Genomic DNA, 18647 nt, shown 5'->3' with positions numbered 1-18647 from the left:
ATATCCTCTCGAGAATTGGGCATTCCTGCATCATCAAGTTATCAAGTAAGCGCTTACGCCTATCGAAACGCTTGGCACCAGCCAGTCACAAAATTGGTTTTATTATTTCTTTATTTTTGAAGTTTTGAACATATCGATGAATCAAGTGATGTCCACTATTTTCAGATCGAGATTTTCTGACACCAAGAATTTTGATAATGTTTTTTTTTTGTTCATGGGATAGCCTCAAAATTTCACGACACCCAGGGTGGCATTGCTGTTCACACTGCCCAATTTTTGCGCCATTGGAGAAGAAGAAATGGGTGGCTTCTTTAGTCGAATCAACGGTAACGAAACCCTATCCTTCGGCTTCAAGTGAATATCCAATTTGACAAGTGATGTTCCTTTATTTTTGAATGCGGCCAACATCGCCCGGACATCGGAGGCGGCCAAATTGCGGGCCATCCACGTCCAGGGGATGGGCCAGCGTTTCTGCAGTAATCGGGTGTCAACGACAAAGTACAGCATGCTGTCGTTCATCCCATACTTCATCTTCGAACAGTTTACAAGATATTTCATCCTCTTTTACATTTTGATAACAGTACTCGAGGTAATCCAAATCAATCTTCTACACTGTCCAAGTGCATGACATTTAATATTTTACATTTTGGGAGCATTGCGAGAAAAATAAGAACAACGCCTGTCGATTTCTTCGAAGTATTGCGTATATTACGAAAATGGGACAAATTACTTTTCTTCAGATACCAATTTAGCTGTATCCATTGGGAGACTAGATAAATAAGAATTCAGTTCATGGATACCAAAGTAACTAAAGTCGTGAATGAAAATACATTTTATCAACTGTTATTTCAACAAAAATGAGTGAGAAAACAAGGAAACTGTCTCATGAAGATTCTGGCCAAACAGAAAATGGGTAAACTGAAATATACATTGTTTAGATCTTGTGTTTGCTGGACTTTGGGCTACGACACGGACTAGGTGTCGATATTTTTCGAGGTGGTACTTTTGGAACAGCACAATTTACACCGATACACCGTGGTGCAGGTATAGGGGTATTTATGTCCAAAAGGGGATACGACTGCCAATCAGATAATGGAGCATCCACTAAGTATTTCAATAAAATAAATTTAAAAAGAAGTTAATAAAATAAATATTTTCGTAACTTACGATTGCTTGCCAAAAGCTGGTTCTCCGAATTAGACAAATTTTTTGAAACTCTAAGCGTTTCCCGCTGTCTTATCGCCCCTCCCCTTGTGAGTCGAGGAGTTGTGCTAGCCAAATAGGCGGTAGGCATGTTCAATTCTGCCGTTGCGATGTAATCGTCCTCCTCTATTACATTGCTAATAGACACCGAATTTCTGCAGAAGATTCAATATTTTTACTGTCATCATCTCTGTGGTCACTATTTACAAAAAATAAGTGCATACCCTTCGCAAGTGGCCGCTTCTAAACGACCCTCGTTCCTCCGGCCACACCTAATGAAATGACAGGAGGTTACAAAAAATACTACTGATTATTTTATTTTGATTAATGATTGTTTACCTTGGAGTCATCGTCATATAAACCGGTTCTTCCCCTTCAACGCGACTAGGGTCGTTTTGTGAATACGAGGGCAATAGTATAGGGGCCTGTTCCATAAACTCGGGTTCTCCGTTCGGTATTATTAACCCAAGATCTTCACCCAAAACCGCCTAAAACGAAATGTTATATTTTCAGTGTTTATAGGGTGCACTGTGTATGTTACCAAAGTACCTGACTAGCTGGCGGATTAAGTTCAATCGCTTCAAATGGATACCGAAATATGGTAGGGGGACGGGGCGACGATCTAGGGGACAAATCCCTGTTGAATCGGATTCCAGTAAGAATAGGAATATAATCGTCATCTTCTCTTCCATCTATTGGTCTGGGAGGTGGTGGAACAACATAATTCGACATCGCAAAATGCGGGATCACAATTGCTGGAGGAACGTCATAGTCATTACGGATATTTCCCAGAACCTACAATGAAAATGTAAATTTTACTTGAGCCCACCATGAACAAGACATTGAAAATTTACTTTTCTTTCTTCTGATGATTCGAAATGAGTTCCACTGTCGTGACTCAAGTGACTGGCGACACTAGAACGATCCGACGATGACCAACCTTCAAATTAGAAATCATTATTTACAGAAAGACCGAAGTACGACTTGGGAGTTGGGACTGCTACTTACTAGATAGCCTACTTGACGCACGAGACGGTATAACTGTGAAAGGAGATCCCGAAGTAAGAATGACTTCAGAAATCGTTTCTTCATCTGTTTTTACAAAAAATAATCACTAACGAAGTTTCTTATGTGAAAAGATTGTCCATTAATACTTTCAGGTGACTGGCCAGGCATTTTCTGAAGAGCTGGATTTATATTATTATCTCGTTTTTGCATTCTTAGTTGGTCTTCTTTTGTCAGTCCGGTTTTTGTTGTATTGTGAATTTTCTCCGGACTTTTTTCTTCATCAGGCCCAGATCCACCAACAGCACCACGGATTATCTCCTGTTCCCCTTGGCATTTTTGCTTTGTTTCAACATCTATTTGAAAAAATAAATAAATAAATATATAAAATGGCACATATTTTCTAATGATTTCAACTGAGATAAGCTAAGGCCCACTAGATAAGACGAAATAATAATGGCCACATTATCAATACCAGCTTCAATTTTTTTGAGAAACTGACTTCAAAAGAAGCACCGAGTCTGGTCACGTTTGTAAATAATCCAGTCTTTCTTCAAAATAATTAAAACATAAAACCTACCATGGGTAGCGGAGTTGACAAGTTTGGGTTTGGGCACGAAGTCGTAGTCATTTATCTCAGTTTCAACTGTAGTGGATTCTGGAAAAGAACAATTTAAAGAATTTTTACGAATGGTTAGGAGAACACTTATAAAAGTTATTACTTCAACAATTATCATATATAAGTTACGACTTACTATTCATTTGTACGTAGTCATCACTCTGTGGCCCCGTCTGTGGCTGACTATTGGCTGCATCCTTTACGAAAGAAAACAAGTGAATTAGAACCGGAAACGAGTTCAATTATTTTTGAAAACTATAAAACCATACCAATATTTGTATAAAGCTCTGCAAGCAGTTGATGACGCCATTATGGCCGTTTTCCTCAGCCAATTCAAGAGCAGTTAACCCATTGCAATTACGGACATATATGGCCTGAACGGCACCAACACACTCCAACAAGGCCCAAGTCAAATTCTTGAGGCCGCAACGTGCGGCAAAATGCAACAGAGTAGGATATTCTTCATCTCCTACAGAGAAAATAGATATTCCGGTAAAGAAAAAATAACTAAATAATTCCCGAGATTTCTTACTGAGTTCATCTTCCGTTTGTTCGAGACCAAAAGCCGACAGAGATATTTTAGCTTTGTCAAGGCTACGAGTCAATACTTGATCCAGTTTTTCCGTGTCGACTGGGCTAATCTTTAAAGCCTGAATTGAACGAAAAATTTCAATTAACTTTAAATGTTTAAAACCATTGCCATATTAAAAATTTGTTTTACCTGGCACATTACTTCAGCGGGGGATCCCATTAACTGGCATTTAGATAGCAAAACGCCAATTTCGCCCAATTTGCTTTGACATTTCAAGTCGCGAACGCCCCAAGAATGATTGCCCACTTTTAATTGAACTTTAACCACAACATCAAGCTCGAGAAATTTTTCTTGACGACGAAAAAATAAATGAAAACGGAAAAACAAAAATGTATTAGTTAGGTTCTAGTTGTCTACGTTTATCTGCACTTTCAAATAATAAAAGGTGATAAGTCCCCCCTCCCCAACCCACCTCCCCTCATGCAAGCTCCATACAATAGAATGGATAGTAAACAGACTCAAGGGCAACACATACCGTGTGATAAACACGTGGCTTATTTTCTTAGACCTAGAATGTCAACAACTTAAGCAAGAAAAATGTCTAGTAACTTACTGGGAACATTGAAGGTAATAACATAGGGATTGACCCAGCAAAGTCTCTCGATGTGGACGGACTTGTTCAACTGATTGTTCAAATCGACTCCGACTTGAACGGTCGCCATATGCTTGATATTTTCTGTGGTTTCCATCAGAATCAATGTCACCCGTTCTTCACCCTGGAAAATAAAATGCAGAACCTACTTGAAGGTACGGAATTTTGGTTCGACACACTTACGAAAAGTACAAAGAATGAACTGGTAAATAGAGAATTGTCGAGTAGACAATCTCATGTTACACTTTCCCACATGCGATCAATAGGAAAAAAAATTCAACAAGAATAATAGAGGATGGGCAAGTAGGATAGAGAAGAGGGTGAAACGGCCCGAGAGATTCATGTTTCAGTCGTCAATGGAGAACCAAGAGTAGTTTCACCCTCGAGTAGATGGCGTATTTCATTTCAATAGTTCGGTTTATCGTCTCCGTTTTGACCGTTGGATTTTGAATCTCGATCGTTTTAGACTGATTACACGGCGTTTACACTAAATAGGGTGGATGGATTTACCGATCGCAATTTCTTGGGTGCGATTTTGAAACGGGCTGGTTGGAGATTAGCTTCAATAAGGGCGACGGGCTGAGATCGGCCGAGAATACTTTGGGCCCGTTCTCCGAATTCATTGACAGATTTCATGTCTTGATCTCGCATAACGATTTTGGGCCAAAAATCAAAGGAACACAGAGCTGCCAAATGAAAAGCCAACAGGTAGTTAAGTAAACAAAGCGATGTAGTTAACTCAGCACCAACGCAGTTACCTGATCGATGAAGCGGAACAATATCTTTAAATTCATCAACGCCGAGCATGAGTCCGAGGACGCGTTTGGGATGCAAAAGGGTACCCAATGGATCATTGGCATGCAAGCCAACGTGATTGAGGAGCGCCTTTGATAAGAGAACAATTTGGAGCGAAGCGGTGGCAACAGTCTTGCGTACGGCGTGTTGACGAGCGCCTCTTTCTACGTCCAACTGTTCCGTTGCCGCCACATTTTGATAGTCGCATTTCTGCATTCCGTGTACGGGTGGAATTGGTGGCGGCTTGTGGCGGCCCGATGTCGATATGTTGCTGCTAGTGCTATCCACCAGGCTCTCCACATCGCGTGACGTCACTCTAGAAAGAAAAACAAAAAATTGTGAAAAACATTAAAAATGGGTTACGAAGGGAACCAAAAGTTGTGAATTTACCGTGTCGGAGGTCGGTCGCTAGAGCTGAAAATTTTACCGAGAATTCCGGTTAGGTAAGCGATCCATTGATAGGACACAACGCAATTTTTGCTGAAGATGATGACAACATCGACTTTTTCGGCTCCAGTCGGCTCAGCTGTTTTGATGGATGAATGGGAAAAAATAAGAAAAATTCAGAATGAATAGAGTTCCTAAGTTTCAAACAGCATGACGAAGTCTCAAATGAGGCGTCTCCGGTCGGCAGGGCACGTCCATCATCCGTTTTTTTTTTCTTTCTTTCTTTCTCAACCAATCTGGTTTGAAGAAAAAGAGGAACGCATGGTTGAACGTGTTGTTTTGTTCCCTTAACATACATAAGACAAGGCATCCATCACGCGAACGTACGCCGGATGTTTCAATACCCTCCTTTTTTGTGAGGGTGGGTTCATCATCATCTTTGAGATATTTACTTATAACGAGAAGTGCATTCGATTTTTCGTGACATTTATCCCCCCGATGGCGTCACTTTCTCATTTAAAGCAAAAGCACTAGGATTGCTGGTGATCTGGTATTGCTTAGGAAAATTTGGACGGATTTTGACAGCATCCCTCTCGAGTCGGCTATACTTCTTCAGATGCCTCAGCCCTCGGGCCAGACTAACCTTGCGGATGAGAACCGGATGGTGTGAAATTTGAGTCCCTGCATCTTTCCGAGATGTCTGAACATGTTTTTTCCTTTTAAAAAAGGGGGCTAAAAAAACGGGAACAAAAGGACTTGTCACCTCAAGATATTCAGCTCAAAGCTGGACTGGTAGTCTTAAATTAAAATCCGATACATGAATTTGGGAAATTTAATTAATGCCGGATAATGAAAAAGAAAACAGAATGAATTTTTCTCGACGGATGTCGAAAGACAACTTGTCTTTTTATTTAACGACTGCTGTTAGACGCGTGAGTGCCAAATCAGATGGGGTGAAAGAAAAAATCGGACTTTGACATCAAGATCCAGATTGTAAATTCGTCTAAGGAAGTTGCTGAGAAAAGATATCACGCAGCAAGTGATTTTTCCACCCCAAAAACAACAAGAAAAAAAAATGACTAGAAATCGTGTCAAGTCCCTGCCTGTTTTTCATTTACCATTTTCTTTTCGGAGATAAAGTCTAAGTTGATGGAGGACAACGGGGTCGAATAGGGGGGAGCAAAAGCGGTATCGAATGTCAAGGGGAGAAAAAGTGTAGTAAACGCAGCATCTTCGCCCACGACTTCCGCTTCTTTTGTTCATGCCGTCTACACAAACTGTACTTATTTAGAATCATTAAAAAAAAAGAACAAATCAAGTAGAGCATCTTGGAGGACAAAGGAAAAAAATTGGTCAACAGCGAGACCAGATGTCCGCGCTCTCCTTCTAGATCCGTTTCCCCCACCAACTTGTGTGTATATATTCGTGGAAATTCCGATTCATCTTTTTAAAAATAGATGGTACAAAGACGTGGTGAACTGGCGTTTGGCCGGTTGCAAAAACGGATGGAATGCGGATCAAAAAAAGGAAAATGAAACGTGAGAAAAAAAGCAATGACGTTCAGCTAAAGTGCCACGCCCAAATGGCCGTTTCGACACTTTAACAGCATCCGGAAATCATCGCTATTATAATTAACGCAAACAAACAAAAAATTATAAAATAAAATAAAAATGGCAAATACAAAAAGAATCTAATGAAAATGTTTAAACAAGAAGAAAACCTTTTGAATTGTAATCGCCCATCCGCATTTTCTTTCTGAAACAGACGATGTCCAGCGAGGAGCAATGATTTCAATTCAACGTCACGAACTAATTTGCTAACGACGGGACTGCGCTGTTGGGTCTACTCCCCAGAAGTCATAGGAGGAAATCCGCTGCTGCGGTTTGAGTGGCAAATGGTGGAAACGACGAAGGTTAAATATAAAAAAATTCAGCCCGTCGTCATCTGATACGACACGAAATCTATTGTGGAAGTTAGGGTGCGGGTTGGAGGCATATTTCCATGAGGGACATCCTTGAATCCTATCCAAAATTGTCTTGGCTTGTTAGGTTTTTTTCTTTCTGACTTTCGCAATTGTTTGACTAGATCGACGCCCACCATTTTTATATTTAGATCGGTCATCAACGTTGCGATACCCCGCGACGATGATCTCATCCATTTCGTAAAAAAAAAAAAAAAAATGAAGCGTAAATTTTGTAAATTAACATTGAATTCCTTAGCCGAGAGCAAAAAACCTTTCAAGATTCTTGAGAGAAACAGATATCGCCGGATGGAATGTGAACCTTTACGCCAGCTCGGACGTATATCCATCTAGGGCCGAGCTAATGTTTTCCCTTCATTAATATTCTTCCTTCTTTCTTCTTCTCGGTAAAAGTGTGTGCGCGCGTTTGTCTGTGTCTATCGTTTATTATTTCTCCTCCCCATGGCTTTTCTTGCCGCAGTCTTTTTTACAACTGCGGAGGGAGATCCGAGCTGCTCCCCCATCTGGCAATATGGCGGCCACATGAAGGCGAAAAAAAGCGGGCAACAAAGTAAAAGTACTCCGCCCCTAAACCCCACCCCCAAAATAAATAAATATAGGTGAAGGAAAAGGTGGACACAACATGGATGGGGTTCTTCCGATATCGCAATTTTGACCTGTCTTCCAGTCCCTGTTTTCCCCACTCGTCGCGGTTGGGTCGTAAGCTTCCAGGGAATTAAAGTGGCATTAAAGGAACCCAGTGGGAGGGAATCATGTCCGCAAGTGTCAAACACAACTCAACAGGTCTCCCAAATTTTGAAAAATGCCGGAATCTTTGACTAGCCAATCATGGGGGAAAAAACAAGAATTCTCCCATCAAATGGGGTAAAAAGCTAGACAAACACAAGAATTTCTTTTTTTTTTTCAAAGAAAATGTTTCAACAGTTGCTTGTGTGCGGGAGTCTACTACTACCCTCTTGTTTTCTAACGATTCCGTCTCCTCTCACGTTTATATTTAGATCAGGGATGAACGCGGGGTCGTTAGTCGAGTCCCCACAACAGTCCCAAGGTGGATTCCTTTTAACAAACCCATTCGCGACATCGTTGCGATTCAGAACCATGAAAATAAAAATAAAAAAACTGCGGCCAGGAATTAACGAACGCAGACGGTAAAGGATCTTACATGTTCCATTTGATGGTAGCTGTTCGGTCATGCCCAGTTGGTAAGGAGTTACCCACGCCTACAACCAAAAGCTCTGTCCAACCCCCCTCTTGGGTGAGTTATATTTTTAAAACAGGATCCCTAAACTCCTGTCCCTGTCAATAATCCCGCGTGATTCAACAACCGTCGTCACGGAATGACGAAGATCTCAAAGGAATAGATGTACGAACCTTTGTCGCGACATCGCTGACATCGGCGCCTAGTATGAGACGACGGACTGGCGGCGTCGAATGAGGCGCGACGACGTTCTCCGCGAGACGATGTCGACGATGCAGCAGCGGCGGCCATTCTCCCGCAGCAACTCGTTCGATGTCGATCTTCGATCGTGCGGCTACGCTGAACGACAAATCGCTGACGACTTGTCGACGAAGAAATGCTCCTCCTGCGTGTAGGACACGACTCCTCTCTCTGGAACGAATCCTCCTCTTCCAACTGCTCGGGACATTCCGCGGCCGGAACTGAAGGTTGTTGGCTTGTTGACGTGACTTCTTCCGGCTTTGAAGCCAAAACTTCGGTGCTCTTTGTGTATCTCCGATCGAGACTGGCCGTTTGGTGTTGTCGGTGGTGCGGAGATTGAACTGCCCTCGACATCCTTGACGTTGAAACGGCTTTGGTATCACGCACTGATTTCTCCTGACGTGCGTAGCGGGCACGTGCCCGTAATTCGACGTGACTTTTGACCGCCACAGGCATCCGACGTTTGCCCGTTTTACCTTCAGCTGACCGTCCCCGCTCTGGTGTCCGAATATCACGAGAAGACCTATAAAAGAACCAAATAGATTTTGTTAAAAATCCAATCTATTATGGAAAGCAGAAAGAAAAGTAACTCACGCGGTAGAGACGCAATTGACTGACGTCGACACGTTTCGGGCCAGTAACGCACGTTCAGATGAAGTTGACGGCCGTTCATTTGTTTCAGTAGCTGTATCGTGAGATTCCAGTCCGGAAGCAGTGGACGCACCCGTGTTGTGTTTGCGAACGGCGGCCAACGAGGATCGAAACCACGAGCCTAACGAATGCCTCCGCCGACTGAGAGTACGAGTTGATCCGACTCCGCGGATGGTAGAAGTGTCACTAAATACGTCATCGTCATTGTTGACTTCCGTGGATGACGGAGCCGGATCTTGTTGTGTCGCCGAGCAAAAATTATAATAGACCACTTCACTGTGAGCGAAATCGTTGAGATTGCTCTGAGGTTCGGGTTCAGGAGAAGCCGGTGGTGGAGAATTCCCTGAGCATCTGTCGGTATTTTCGGGTTGATCTAAAGCAACTTTAGACCGAAAAGGTCTTTTGGGGAGTTTGAACCAACTCTTAAACCGTTTTGGTTTGGCTCCAATCGACTCGACTATGTCGGTAGGCGTTGTGGCCGTCGGGACTGGTGACTGACCCGATATGGTGAAGTACGAAGGGTTATCTGTTGGCGAATCACAAAGCAGTCAATCATATGAAACACAAAACAATGGACGATTGTATAGAAAAAATAACTGTAAAGAGAAACGATCAAACGAAAAATGTCACTACTAACCAAATGTAGCAGCCATGGTGGAATGCTTATTCCTGTTTTGTTGATCCAAACCAAGAAGCACGTTATCGAGCATCTGTTGCTCTCACAGAATTACTGCTAAATCAAAAATCAATTAGCCCCTGACTAGAGGTGAAAACAACCCCAACCAGCACGCGAATGGAAACATTGACAATTGTTAAATTTCCTTGAACAAACAAGACAAACAGAAGATGTGGAAAAACAACAACACTACTGAGAGCACGACGAAAATACAACGACCTTTCCACAACGGCGGTTCAAAAGCAACTATTCAACCATAGACCATAGTTAAACTCGCCGAGGGCTCTCCATGCTGCCTGCTTCGGCCTTGGCTAGTGATAAGGGGAAAATAGAACAGTTGCTCATCTTTGTTCACAGATGGGGTGGCTTGATGGCGGACCCTGATTTTAAAAGAAAATAATAATAATCTATCCAACTTTCTTTATTTTAAGCACATGAATATCAATGCTCTACTAAAAATATATAGCGAAACTAAGAATAGCGTGACCGACTTGTGTCAAAAACGAAATTAAAAGTTTCACTGGAATGTTGGCTTGATCTCTGGGGCTATGTCAGTCGCCCCCAAGGCTATAAAACGGTCACAAAGCGTACCTATCCCCTGGTGTTTAAATTTAGGCTATTTTGTATGCAAATATAGCAAGTCGTGTTAGGAAAGGAGTTGAAGACCCAGAATGATTCATAACATTTGACCATTTTCAGAGGCGCGAAAGAATGAGCCCCATCTCTTTTAATTAGCTACCATGCTATACAAGCCTCACAAGTCTTATCTCAAAGCGAGTCAATACGGATATCTACACAAAGCCAAGAGTTGTTTGTAGCTGTGTTTTTATCCCAGCAGCTTTCTATTTTTTTTTTCTTATCGCCAAAGGTTTTTACTAATTTGTATACGTACATTGATTTTTAACACATCCTGGTGAAATGGCGACCTCTGCTATCGAGGCGCGTATTTTATAATCCGTAGTGGGCATTTGCTATTCTTCCCGGAATTTCTAAGACGATTTACTTAACCTGTTTTTGCCATGTTTTCCTATTGTTGTCATGGCCCTCCTGTTTATCCCAGTTGACATTCTTCCATGCGGAGACTTGATTTCAGGGTTAGTGGCGAAACAATTGCACTGCGGTTTGGGTACTAGGTTATTTCCGACTCGCATTCCAGGGATCTCTATCTAACGTACACACCAGCGCGAGAAAATCTCAACTCGAAGTGAAAAGATGTGCTTGACGCCCCTACTCGCTCTCGTTTTTGGCAGCGAGTAAATATTTGTGCGCACTTGTAAACAACTTTTCCAGGAAGCCGGGATTTTTCTCCCTCCCTTAACTCTCGACCCCTTCGACTCGATTTTCCGTGACCTCCATATCGCAAGATTCTTGCGAGTTTTTCGGATGACGTGCAACAGAGAATGCACTCGTGTATTTTCAAATGTATTTCAAGAATGACGGGGAAAAAGCAAGATATTTTCTTTCGCCAGACGCACAATTTCATTTGTGGAATTTGACCGTTAACTTTTCTCCGTTGACGTTCACGTTTTCCGATGCCTTCATGACTCGGGTGGCCTCTTCAGCAGATTCAAAGTGGACTAATGCATATCTAAAGAGATCATCAAAAATAAGCAATCTATAAAAAAAAAACCACATTGTATAACAAATCCTTACCTCTTTCCCTTCAACTTCTTGTCACAGATTTCCAGTTTGGTGTTGCTGGGATATAGACTTTGTACCACTTCTTTAACAGCAAAGTCTGGCAGACCACTGACATGAAGGCTTAAAATGACAGCAAAAGTTATTGAACAAGTTGAAGGAGTACAAAATCTCATCAAGCTTACCATGCACATGGTTGATTTTTTGTGGGTGTTGATTCTTCAGCACATTGTTCCTCAGCATTCAAAGTTTCTTCCTCTGAATCCTCCTGTTCATCTGAAGAGTCATCTTCAGAGTGGTCTTGTGCAGGTGCAGAGGCCGACTCAGACTGTGTACGCCTTTTTCCGAGATACTGGATAGTAGATAATTCTTCTTTGTGTGATTTCATAATTTTTCTGAAGGCTCCAATTGCTGCTTCTTTGTTTTCAAATTCCAAGGTGCAAAATCTACAAATATGTATGTGTAAGATGTGCTTTAAAATTCTAACTTTTATAAAAATAATACTTAGCAGTTTTCTGACGTGGGAATCTCACATCAATTATACTAGGGTGCAGCAAACGGATTTCATCGCGGGTTGGAAGTTTTCGGTGTCGATAGCGAATATATATGCGGTTATCATTTTTCTCAATAGAACCTTTCGATGTCTTACCAACCACAGTCTTCTTTTCTGATTTAGCAGGGGAAACGGATTTAGATTTTACTGTAGATTTTGACACCATTCTTGATTTTCAATAATTGGGATTTGGATTGCCAAAACAGAATTTTTTGAATTCTGCGAATTAAAGAATTAGTCGAATGGTTGAAATATCAAATATAACGTAGAAACTCCGATCGTCTAGCTAGCTGAAGCTGTTTTGTCGTTTTGCTTGGGAGATGAGAGCAGACGATTTTAAATAGGCAACCACGTGTATACGCCATCTAGCAGCAATTAACGAAACACATAAAAACCGCAATTTATTTTTACCAAATAAAAATAACTAAAAATATAGCCTAATTTAAGTTTAGTTGAAAAAAAAACTGATATAAAAAACCTACCAAAGAAATCGTGTTGTTCTTTTCATTTTTCAGTGGTTTTATTTTACTGTTTTAGCGAGTACATTTCATTGGATTGGAAGGCCATACGCCATAGACCAGATGGATTCTGAGTTGCGAATTTGCGATACTTAGAAATTCTGTCTGGAAATGATTAAATTTTAACATAGGATCATAGGATATGGGGATATGGATGGCCGATAGGACTCATAGGCTATAAAAAAATGTGAAACTGTGAAAGTTAATAATGATTGTCCTCAGTTTTGGAATAATAAAATGCTTTATTATAATTTCGAATAACAATTAGTTTGCAGAATAATTTTCAATGAAATTCCTCTAGTCTCTTCAGGAAATTTTTTTTAAATGTATGTAGCAGGGGTAGAGAGAGTCTCTCCATACCCCTGTCTGTCAGCCAGCAGGCCCAGGCCCAGCTAATGTTATTTTTAATAAGTTTGTAACCTATATGAATTCAATTATGGACTGAAGACTAACAGTTGACTTTTTACGTGTGGATCGGGAATCAGCCAAAAAGTATTCTCGTCAAAAATATCCACACTTAGCGTATGACCGTTCTAAATTTTGTTCTCCCATGTACATACTACATACTAAGTTGATTGAGGCAAAGATGGCTTAAAAATGTTACGCAAACACAAGAAATTAAAATTTTTCTAGCGTAACATCACAAAAGACAAATGAATTATACTGTATACGAGTAACCTGAGCCCCGGTCAAATCCGGGGAACCAATTTTTCTTTCTGAGTTAATTTCATTTCTCTTCGTTCAAGTAAGGAATAGCGGATAGCGCATGTCACATAGCAAATTCTACATCTGCCTTAAAATGAAAATATTTTAAAAATACAGCCTCCAAGGACATTCCGACCTAAGAAATTTAGTTTCCGTTACACACGTTCTACCATTACATTAGTATCTCCATTGGCTCGGAATAAAATCAAGCGAAATTTTTTTTCATAATTTAATATATAGAGACTTGAACAGCATCCTCTTGTAATATAATTTATTGGAAAAAGCGTACACCTTCACCTAATAATAATAGTGCTTCACTGTTTATCGAGCAGTTGACAGAGATTTCAGATTTTTCCCAGTGAGATGAAAACGGGGATGTAAACATTCGTTGGTTGCGGTTGAACCTCTTTGGTTTCAAATCCAGCGCGCACCTAAACAAAAAATAATAATTAATTTAACAAGTGATGCAAAATATATAAAATATTATTCTGACCGCTCCAAATTCAAAAACGAAACCAGCGCGCTTTTCTTCCAGCTCGTCATCAAGGACTGTAAGAGGTGTGGAAACGACGACTTTGTTTCCCTTTCTCCACAAGACAGCCCTTTGAAAAAAAGAAGAAAAAAACGAGAAACTATTAATAACAACAAATTAATTATAGGCAAGAAAAAAAAAACAGATTTACTTCGGATCATCTTTTAAATTTTGCGGAGCTGTCAGCTCGTATTCGGCTAAATCATCCCTAGCAGGAAGAAGAATCTGTTCACTTGGTAGTTGAAAAAAAGCGTTAACTTTCTCTTTGAGGGCATTCGTTAGACAAGTTCTAAAGTTAGCTGCTTGAGTGGAAGGGCTTTCACAGAGTTCATGTCCAACCATAGATGAGGAGGATTTTTTTTCTTTCTCCGCCTCTCCAAAGCTACTTTCTAGTTCTTCTATCTTTGAGTGAGCAACTGACGAAAATTGATCCAGGGACAATAAACGAACATGAGTTGGATATTGGCTACGGTTGCAAAGCCGTAGTTGCATGTCGTCACGTGAATTGCGAAAGATAATTACATCAGGAACATGATAGCTATTTTAACAAAAAAGTACGACCGTAAAAATATTACAAATCAGAAAAGTTCCTAAATTATAACTTACAATGCTCCTAGATGGATCTTGAATTTGATGGAACTTGGATTATACTCTGGCTTGCTGAGATTATGTTCACAAAATCGACATCGTTGGGATCTTCTTACAGAAAGGAACTTATGAATTGGAATTAGATCTTCAGATTTGACTGGTTGACGTTCTGACTGACGAATTCTCTGATCAATAGTAGTCACTAAAACAAACACACAGAGAAATTGAAATTATGAAAATGTGTTTTGTGTGCAATCTGTTTTTAATGGGTCAAACATAATTTTAATTTATTATTATAATTTATAGTTTTATACTATTTACATATTATTATATATTATTATTTATGCATATAACTAATTATTGAGAATTACCAGAGGATAAATTTAGAATCTTAGTGAAAATTTCAGGATCTAACATATCATCAGTTTCCTCAAATGCCACAGCAGATTCTACTTTGTAGATCTGAGGCGTTTCTTTCTTCATTCCCAGGGATCCTGAAAAAGGCAATCCACTTCTTTTCCTTGCAGCCAATGCACTAAGACTGTACTTATCCTTTATAAAAAAAAAAGTTTTTTACTTTCTTTTGATTTTATGTAGAAATGGAATAAATATACTTACAGCAGTAAAGCTCAGGTAATTGCTACGTCGCTTTAGTTGTCTTTTTTGTTCTTTTTCAAATTTATCCAATTGAGCAAGACTGCGGTAATGTTCCAAAAGTGCTGCAACTCTTGCACTATTGGCATTGTCTGAGTCAGGCCAACTTCCAGTTGCTGGAATCAAATTATTGGATTATTAAAATTATAAAAATAGACTCAATTAAAGATGAAAATACCAGATGGTTGGTCAGGCAAACCAGCTTCTCTAGTAGTCCAACGACAAAAGCCACACACAAGATAAAACATTTTTTTGGGCACCAATTTAGAAGGATCTTCTGTGCTTGGGACTTGGATATTTGTGGCTCTTGTAAGCAAGAGTTGGTCACACACTGGGCATTCAAAACATTCACTACACCTATAAGAATGGTTTTCAAATGGTTTAGTAGCGTATTAGAAACATTTTAATTAAATGTGTGCATTACTGATTCTTTTTAACTCGTGCTTCACCAGGTGGAACATTTTCAAGACAGTTTGAACAGTACAGAATATCAACCTAGAATAAGATAGAAGGTAAATATTTTTCTTATTAAATTACTAATTGTGTTTTTTAACAAGATGTACCTCATGAAACACACAGTCTCCACACTTTAAGGCTAAGCAATGTCGACAAAAAAATGTACGACATAGAGGTTTCAGAGATCCACAAGTACATAGGTATTGTACTTTTTCCGACTTGAATAAATGCGTCATTTGTAAAAAAAAAGTTACTAACACAAAACTTCCAAACAAAGAAATTCGAACTAAGCAGCTGTCAATATAAACGTCAACAATTCTGCCGATTAACTGAAATGAAAAAATGGGGCGGTGACTGACAATATGAGCAGATGACGTAGGGAAAGATGGGCGCGATGGGAGGTGTGAAGGCGGCAAATACGAATTGCATATTTTTTTGTCGTAATAGAAAATTACTGACATTCCGACGATGAAGTGTGAGGTTCCGGTTCCCGTAGGAAGTAGGGAATAAAATATAATGCACAATCTATACATGCATACACACAATTCAAGGCGGAAAAGGAGATGTAGTCAACCATCTAATCAACAATAAAATCAGGGTTTGATCGCGTTACAAATTGAAAAAACGTGATGGCCGGGAGGGAAATTACTACCTAGTTTTCGACGAATGGAAATAGCAGCGACTTTTTTCTTTTTAGTTACCTACCCCTTTTGCAACACTTTTGTTATGTTTGACGAAATTGGACTTTAACTTGAAAATAATAGCTTGGTTTTAACAATGAGTCCACCACTCAAGGAGGCCAGATTTGGGAGTTTTGGGGGTTTAAATTTTTAGGGAAACGGTGACAAGGTATCGCAGCCAGTTCCCAAATTAACTATTTTTTTAGGAATTTTGAGGAAAACCGAATGTTGAAATTTTTTTCTACAATTTTGTTATTTTTTACCTCCTTGATCCCCCCCCCCACTTCAATTTGCCGCACCATCTAGCGGCCAATTTTGAAAAGCAAGGGAAAATTTTTCGCCTACAATGTCCAGTGAACTCAGAAAAAAAGAAGTAACTTGCCAGAATGATGACAAATCCTTTAAAATTATTAAACACTAAAATAACCTGTTCTTTCTTGTTGTATTATTTAATCGAAAATGAAGCTCCATAAGAGGGCTGTGATAATTTCAGGCATGTTGAGCCTAATCGACATTTTCCAGACCTCGCAACTCAGCATCCTTACATTGTCTATTTATCTCTTAAACATTTGGCATGTTCCCATTTTTTGGCAATGAGGTAGAAGTAAAACTTGGCGGGAAAAAACTAAAGTAAATCGTGGTAGGATGACTAAGTAAGAAATCATACAGAACAGGCTAAAAAGAAAGACAACAATTAGATGTTGCAAAAGGGTCATTCCACGCGAAATCTGCCGATCGATGGCACCGTCAAAATTGGGATTCGATTCATTTTTGGGGGTTGGGTAAAGATGGGCCAAAAAAAGTGATTCTGAAATTTTCAGAATTATCGCTTTAATAGTTTAGGAGATATTTAAATTTAAATTTCTTTTTATTTAATTTTGCCGTGAAATGAAAAAAATTAATTTTTGGGTTTTTCTTTAATTGCGACTTTATTTGTTATTATAATTTTATGAAACAAAACCCAATCGACGTAAAATTAAATTTTACACCGATTTAACACTTTTATTTTTAAGAAATATTTTTATCGCAATTTGAAAAAAAAAGAATCTAAAATGGTCACACTTTAAAAATTAATATAAAATAAACTGAAAGTTAAAAAAACATCGAATAATTTACCGAGAAACAAGAGATGTGTTAAAAAATTGGGTGGGTGTTTTTTGTTTATCGTGAAATACATAGAAGTTTATAATCATAAATTGTTGTGTTTTGTGCGTGTTTTTTCATCCCCCGAGCTATTTCGCTCCCTTTCGGTCGGCCATTTTTGAAGGGGGCTCCCTATTCCAAAATGGGAGGGGGAGGATTTTCCATTTTTGAATTCCCCAAGGGGGCTCCCCCTTCAAAAATGGCAGACCGAAAAGTCCGTCGTCTCTTCTTTCCATTTTTCCCTTGGGGCAGGAAATGGCGATATTTTTTTGTAAACACGGTAGGGACGTATACAAAAAATTAATAATAAATAAACTACAATGACTATCGAGGGGGAATAAAAATAAAAATATTACCTGATAACTAAGGAATGCAGTTGTATCCAATTATGAATGAAAACTAAAGACGACTAAAATGGTAAACATTAAACTTAGAATGACACCGGCGAAACTCCATAAGCCGCCATGCAAGAACAGTTACCCATAGTTCGTGTCCAATTTTTTTTCTTTGCTTTTATCGACTTGGCAACTTCGGAAGTTAGCCAACTCTATGAGGGTGCTCAACTTAAAGAACGCGTCTGCTTGTTGCCCAGCAGATTCTATTGTCATTGCTAAGTTTACCGTTTTTAGCTCTGCTAAGCCAAGGGCTTTTGCAGACAGATTCTAAGGAAATCTGACAAAAAGCCTTTTTAATTCTGAGCCGTCCTTCCTTATCCTGAGACTCTCGTCCAGTATGTCCACTGGCTCCCCCTATCTGAGACCAATCTTTTTATCTCTGTTACATTCAGATACTGGAAAAATGTAAAAAACAAAAATTACATACCTCGGATGATTCATTCAAGAAAATGTTGCCAATTCCGGCAACCCGCCTAAAATGGGGGTACCGGATAAAGCCACAATGAAGAATCCTGTTTTGTTATGAAACATCTTCAGGGTCACGCCAACAAGGCAATCCCAACAGAAAATGCAGAATCTACTAGCTCTCTTCAGTTTTTGGTGGAGGCCAATCCATCTGTTGCTCACCCAGATTCATCTTTTGAGTGATGTTAATTGGGGTACACGTCATTGCGTGAACAATAGCTGGATTATCGGACATTAAATGAAATTGAACAAGTGATTTTTGTTGTTTGAAATTAACTTCTCCTTGCCAAATTACTGAAAAAGGCTCCAATAAGGAAACAAGTGATGGCGTGGGATTAACGGGCTTATGTAGTGGCATTGGTTAATTTTTATTTCATTGGG

The 18647-nt window shown here is 39.6% G+C and overlaps 3 protein-coding genes across 4 annotated transcripts; all 3 read right to left on the bottom strand.

Annotated features, from left to right (window-relative positions):
* Nucleotides 1–685: 685 nt before the first annotated feature.
* Nucleotides 686–10248, bottom strand: LOC124201687. Of its 2 annotated transcripts, XM_046597847.1 has the most exons (20): nt 9901–10248; nt 9207–9789; nt 8546–9135; nt 5197–5332; nt 4770–5122; nt 4522–4697; nt 3973–4135; nt 3549–3709; nt 3360–3477; nt 3097–3296; nt 2964–3024; nt 2789–2866; nt 2358–2564; nt 2212–2295; nt 2058–2143; nt 1753–1998; nt 1543–1691; nt 1428–1475; nt 1168–1358; nt 686–1104 (listed from the first exon to the last, which is right to left on the bottom strand). In XM_046597847.1, the coding sequence occupies exons 1-20, from the start codon at nt 9971–9973 to the stop codon at nt 935–937; spliced, it is 3873 nt and encodes a 1290-aa protein (XP_046453803.1). In that variant the 5' UTR covers nt 9974–10248; the 3' UTR covers nt 686–934. The 2 variants fall into 2 exon arrangements, with proteins under 2 accessions (XP_046453803.1, XP_046453804.1); XM_046597848.1 differs by lacking the exons at nt 8546–9135; nt 9207–9789; nt 9901–10248 and adding an exon at nt 6914–7344.
* Nucleotides 10249–11314: 1066 nt separating this feature from the next.
* Nucleotides 11315–12497, bottom strand: LOC124201688. Its single transcript, XM_046597849.1, has 4 exons — nt 12082–12497; nt 11763–12023; nt 11593–11700; nt 11315–11527 (listed from the first exon to the last, which is right to left on the bottom strand). Exons 1-4 carry the CDS (start codon nt 12294–12296, stop codon nt 11419–11421), a joined length of 693 nt encoding a protein of 230 aa, XP_046453805.1. The 5' UTR covers nt 12297–12497; the 3' UTR covers nt 11315–11418.
* A 1112-nt stretch (nt 12498–13609) lies between these two features.
* On the bottom strand, nt 13610–16086 carry LOC124202385 (dynactin subunit 4-like). Its single transcript, XM_046598729.1, has 9 exons — nt 15691–16086; nt 15552–15622; nt 15306–15484; nt 15092–15243; nt 14845–15025; nt 14492–14675; nt 14037–14423; nt 13847–13955; nt 13610–13784 (listed from the first exon to the last, which is right to left on the bottom strand). The coding sequence occupies exons 1-9, from the start codon at nt 16042–16044 to the stop codon at nt 13698–13700; spliced, it is 1704 nt and encodes a 567-aa protein (XP_046454685.1). The 5' UTR covers nt 16045–16086; the 3' UTR covers nt 13610–13697.
* Between the last annotated feature and the right edge of the window lie 2561 nt (nt 16087–18647).

This window comes from Daphnia pulex, chromosome 9 (assembly GCF_021134715.1).
Source record: "Daphnia pulex isolate KAP4 chromosome 9, ASM2113471v1".
NCBI classification, from domain to species: Eukaryota; Metazoa; Arthropoda; class Branchiopoda; order Diplostraca; family Daphniidae; genus Daphnia; species Daphnia pulex.
The sequence above is the reverse complement of the archived record's forward strand: the minus strand, read 5'-3'. Positions and strand labels throughout refer to the sequence as shown.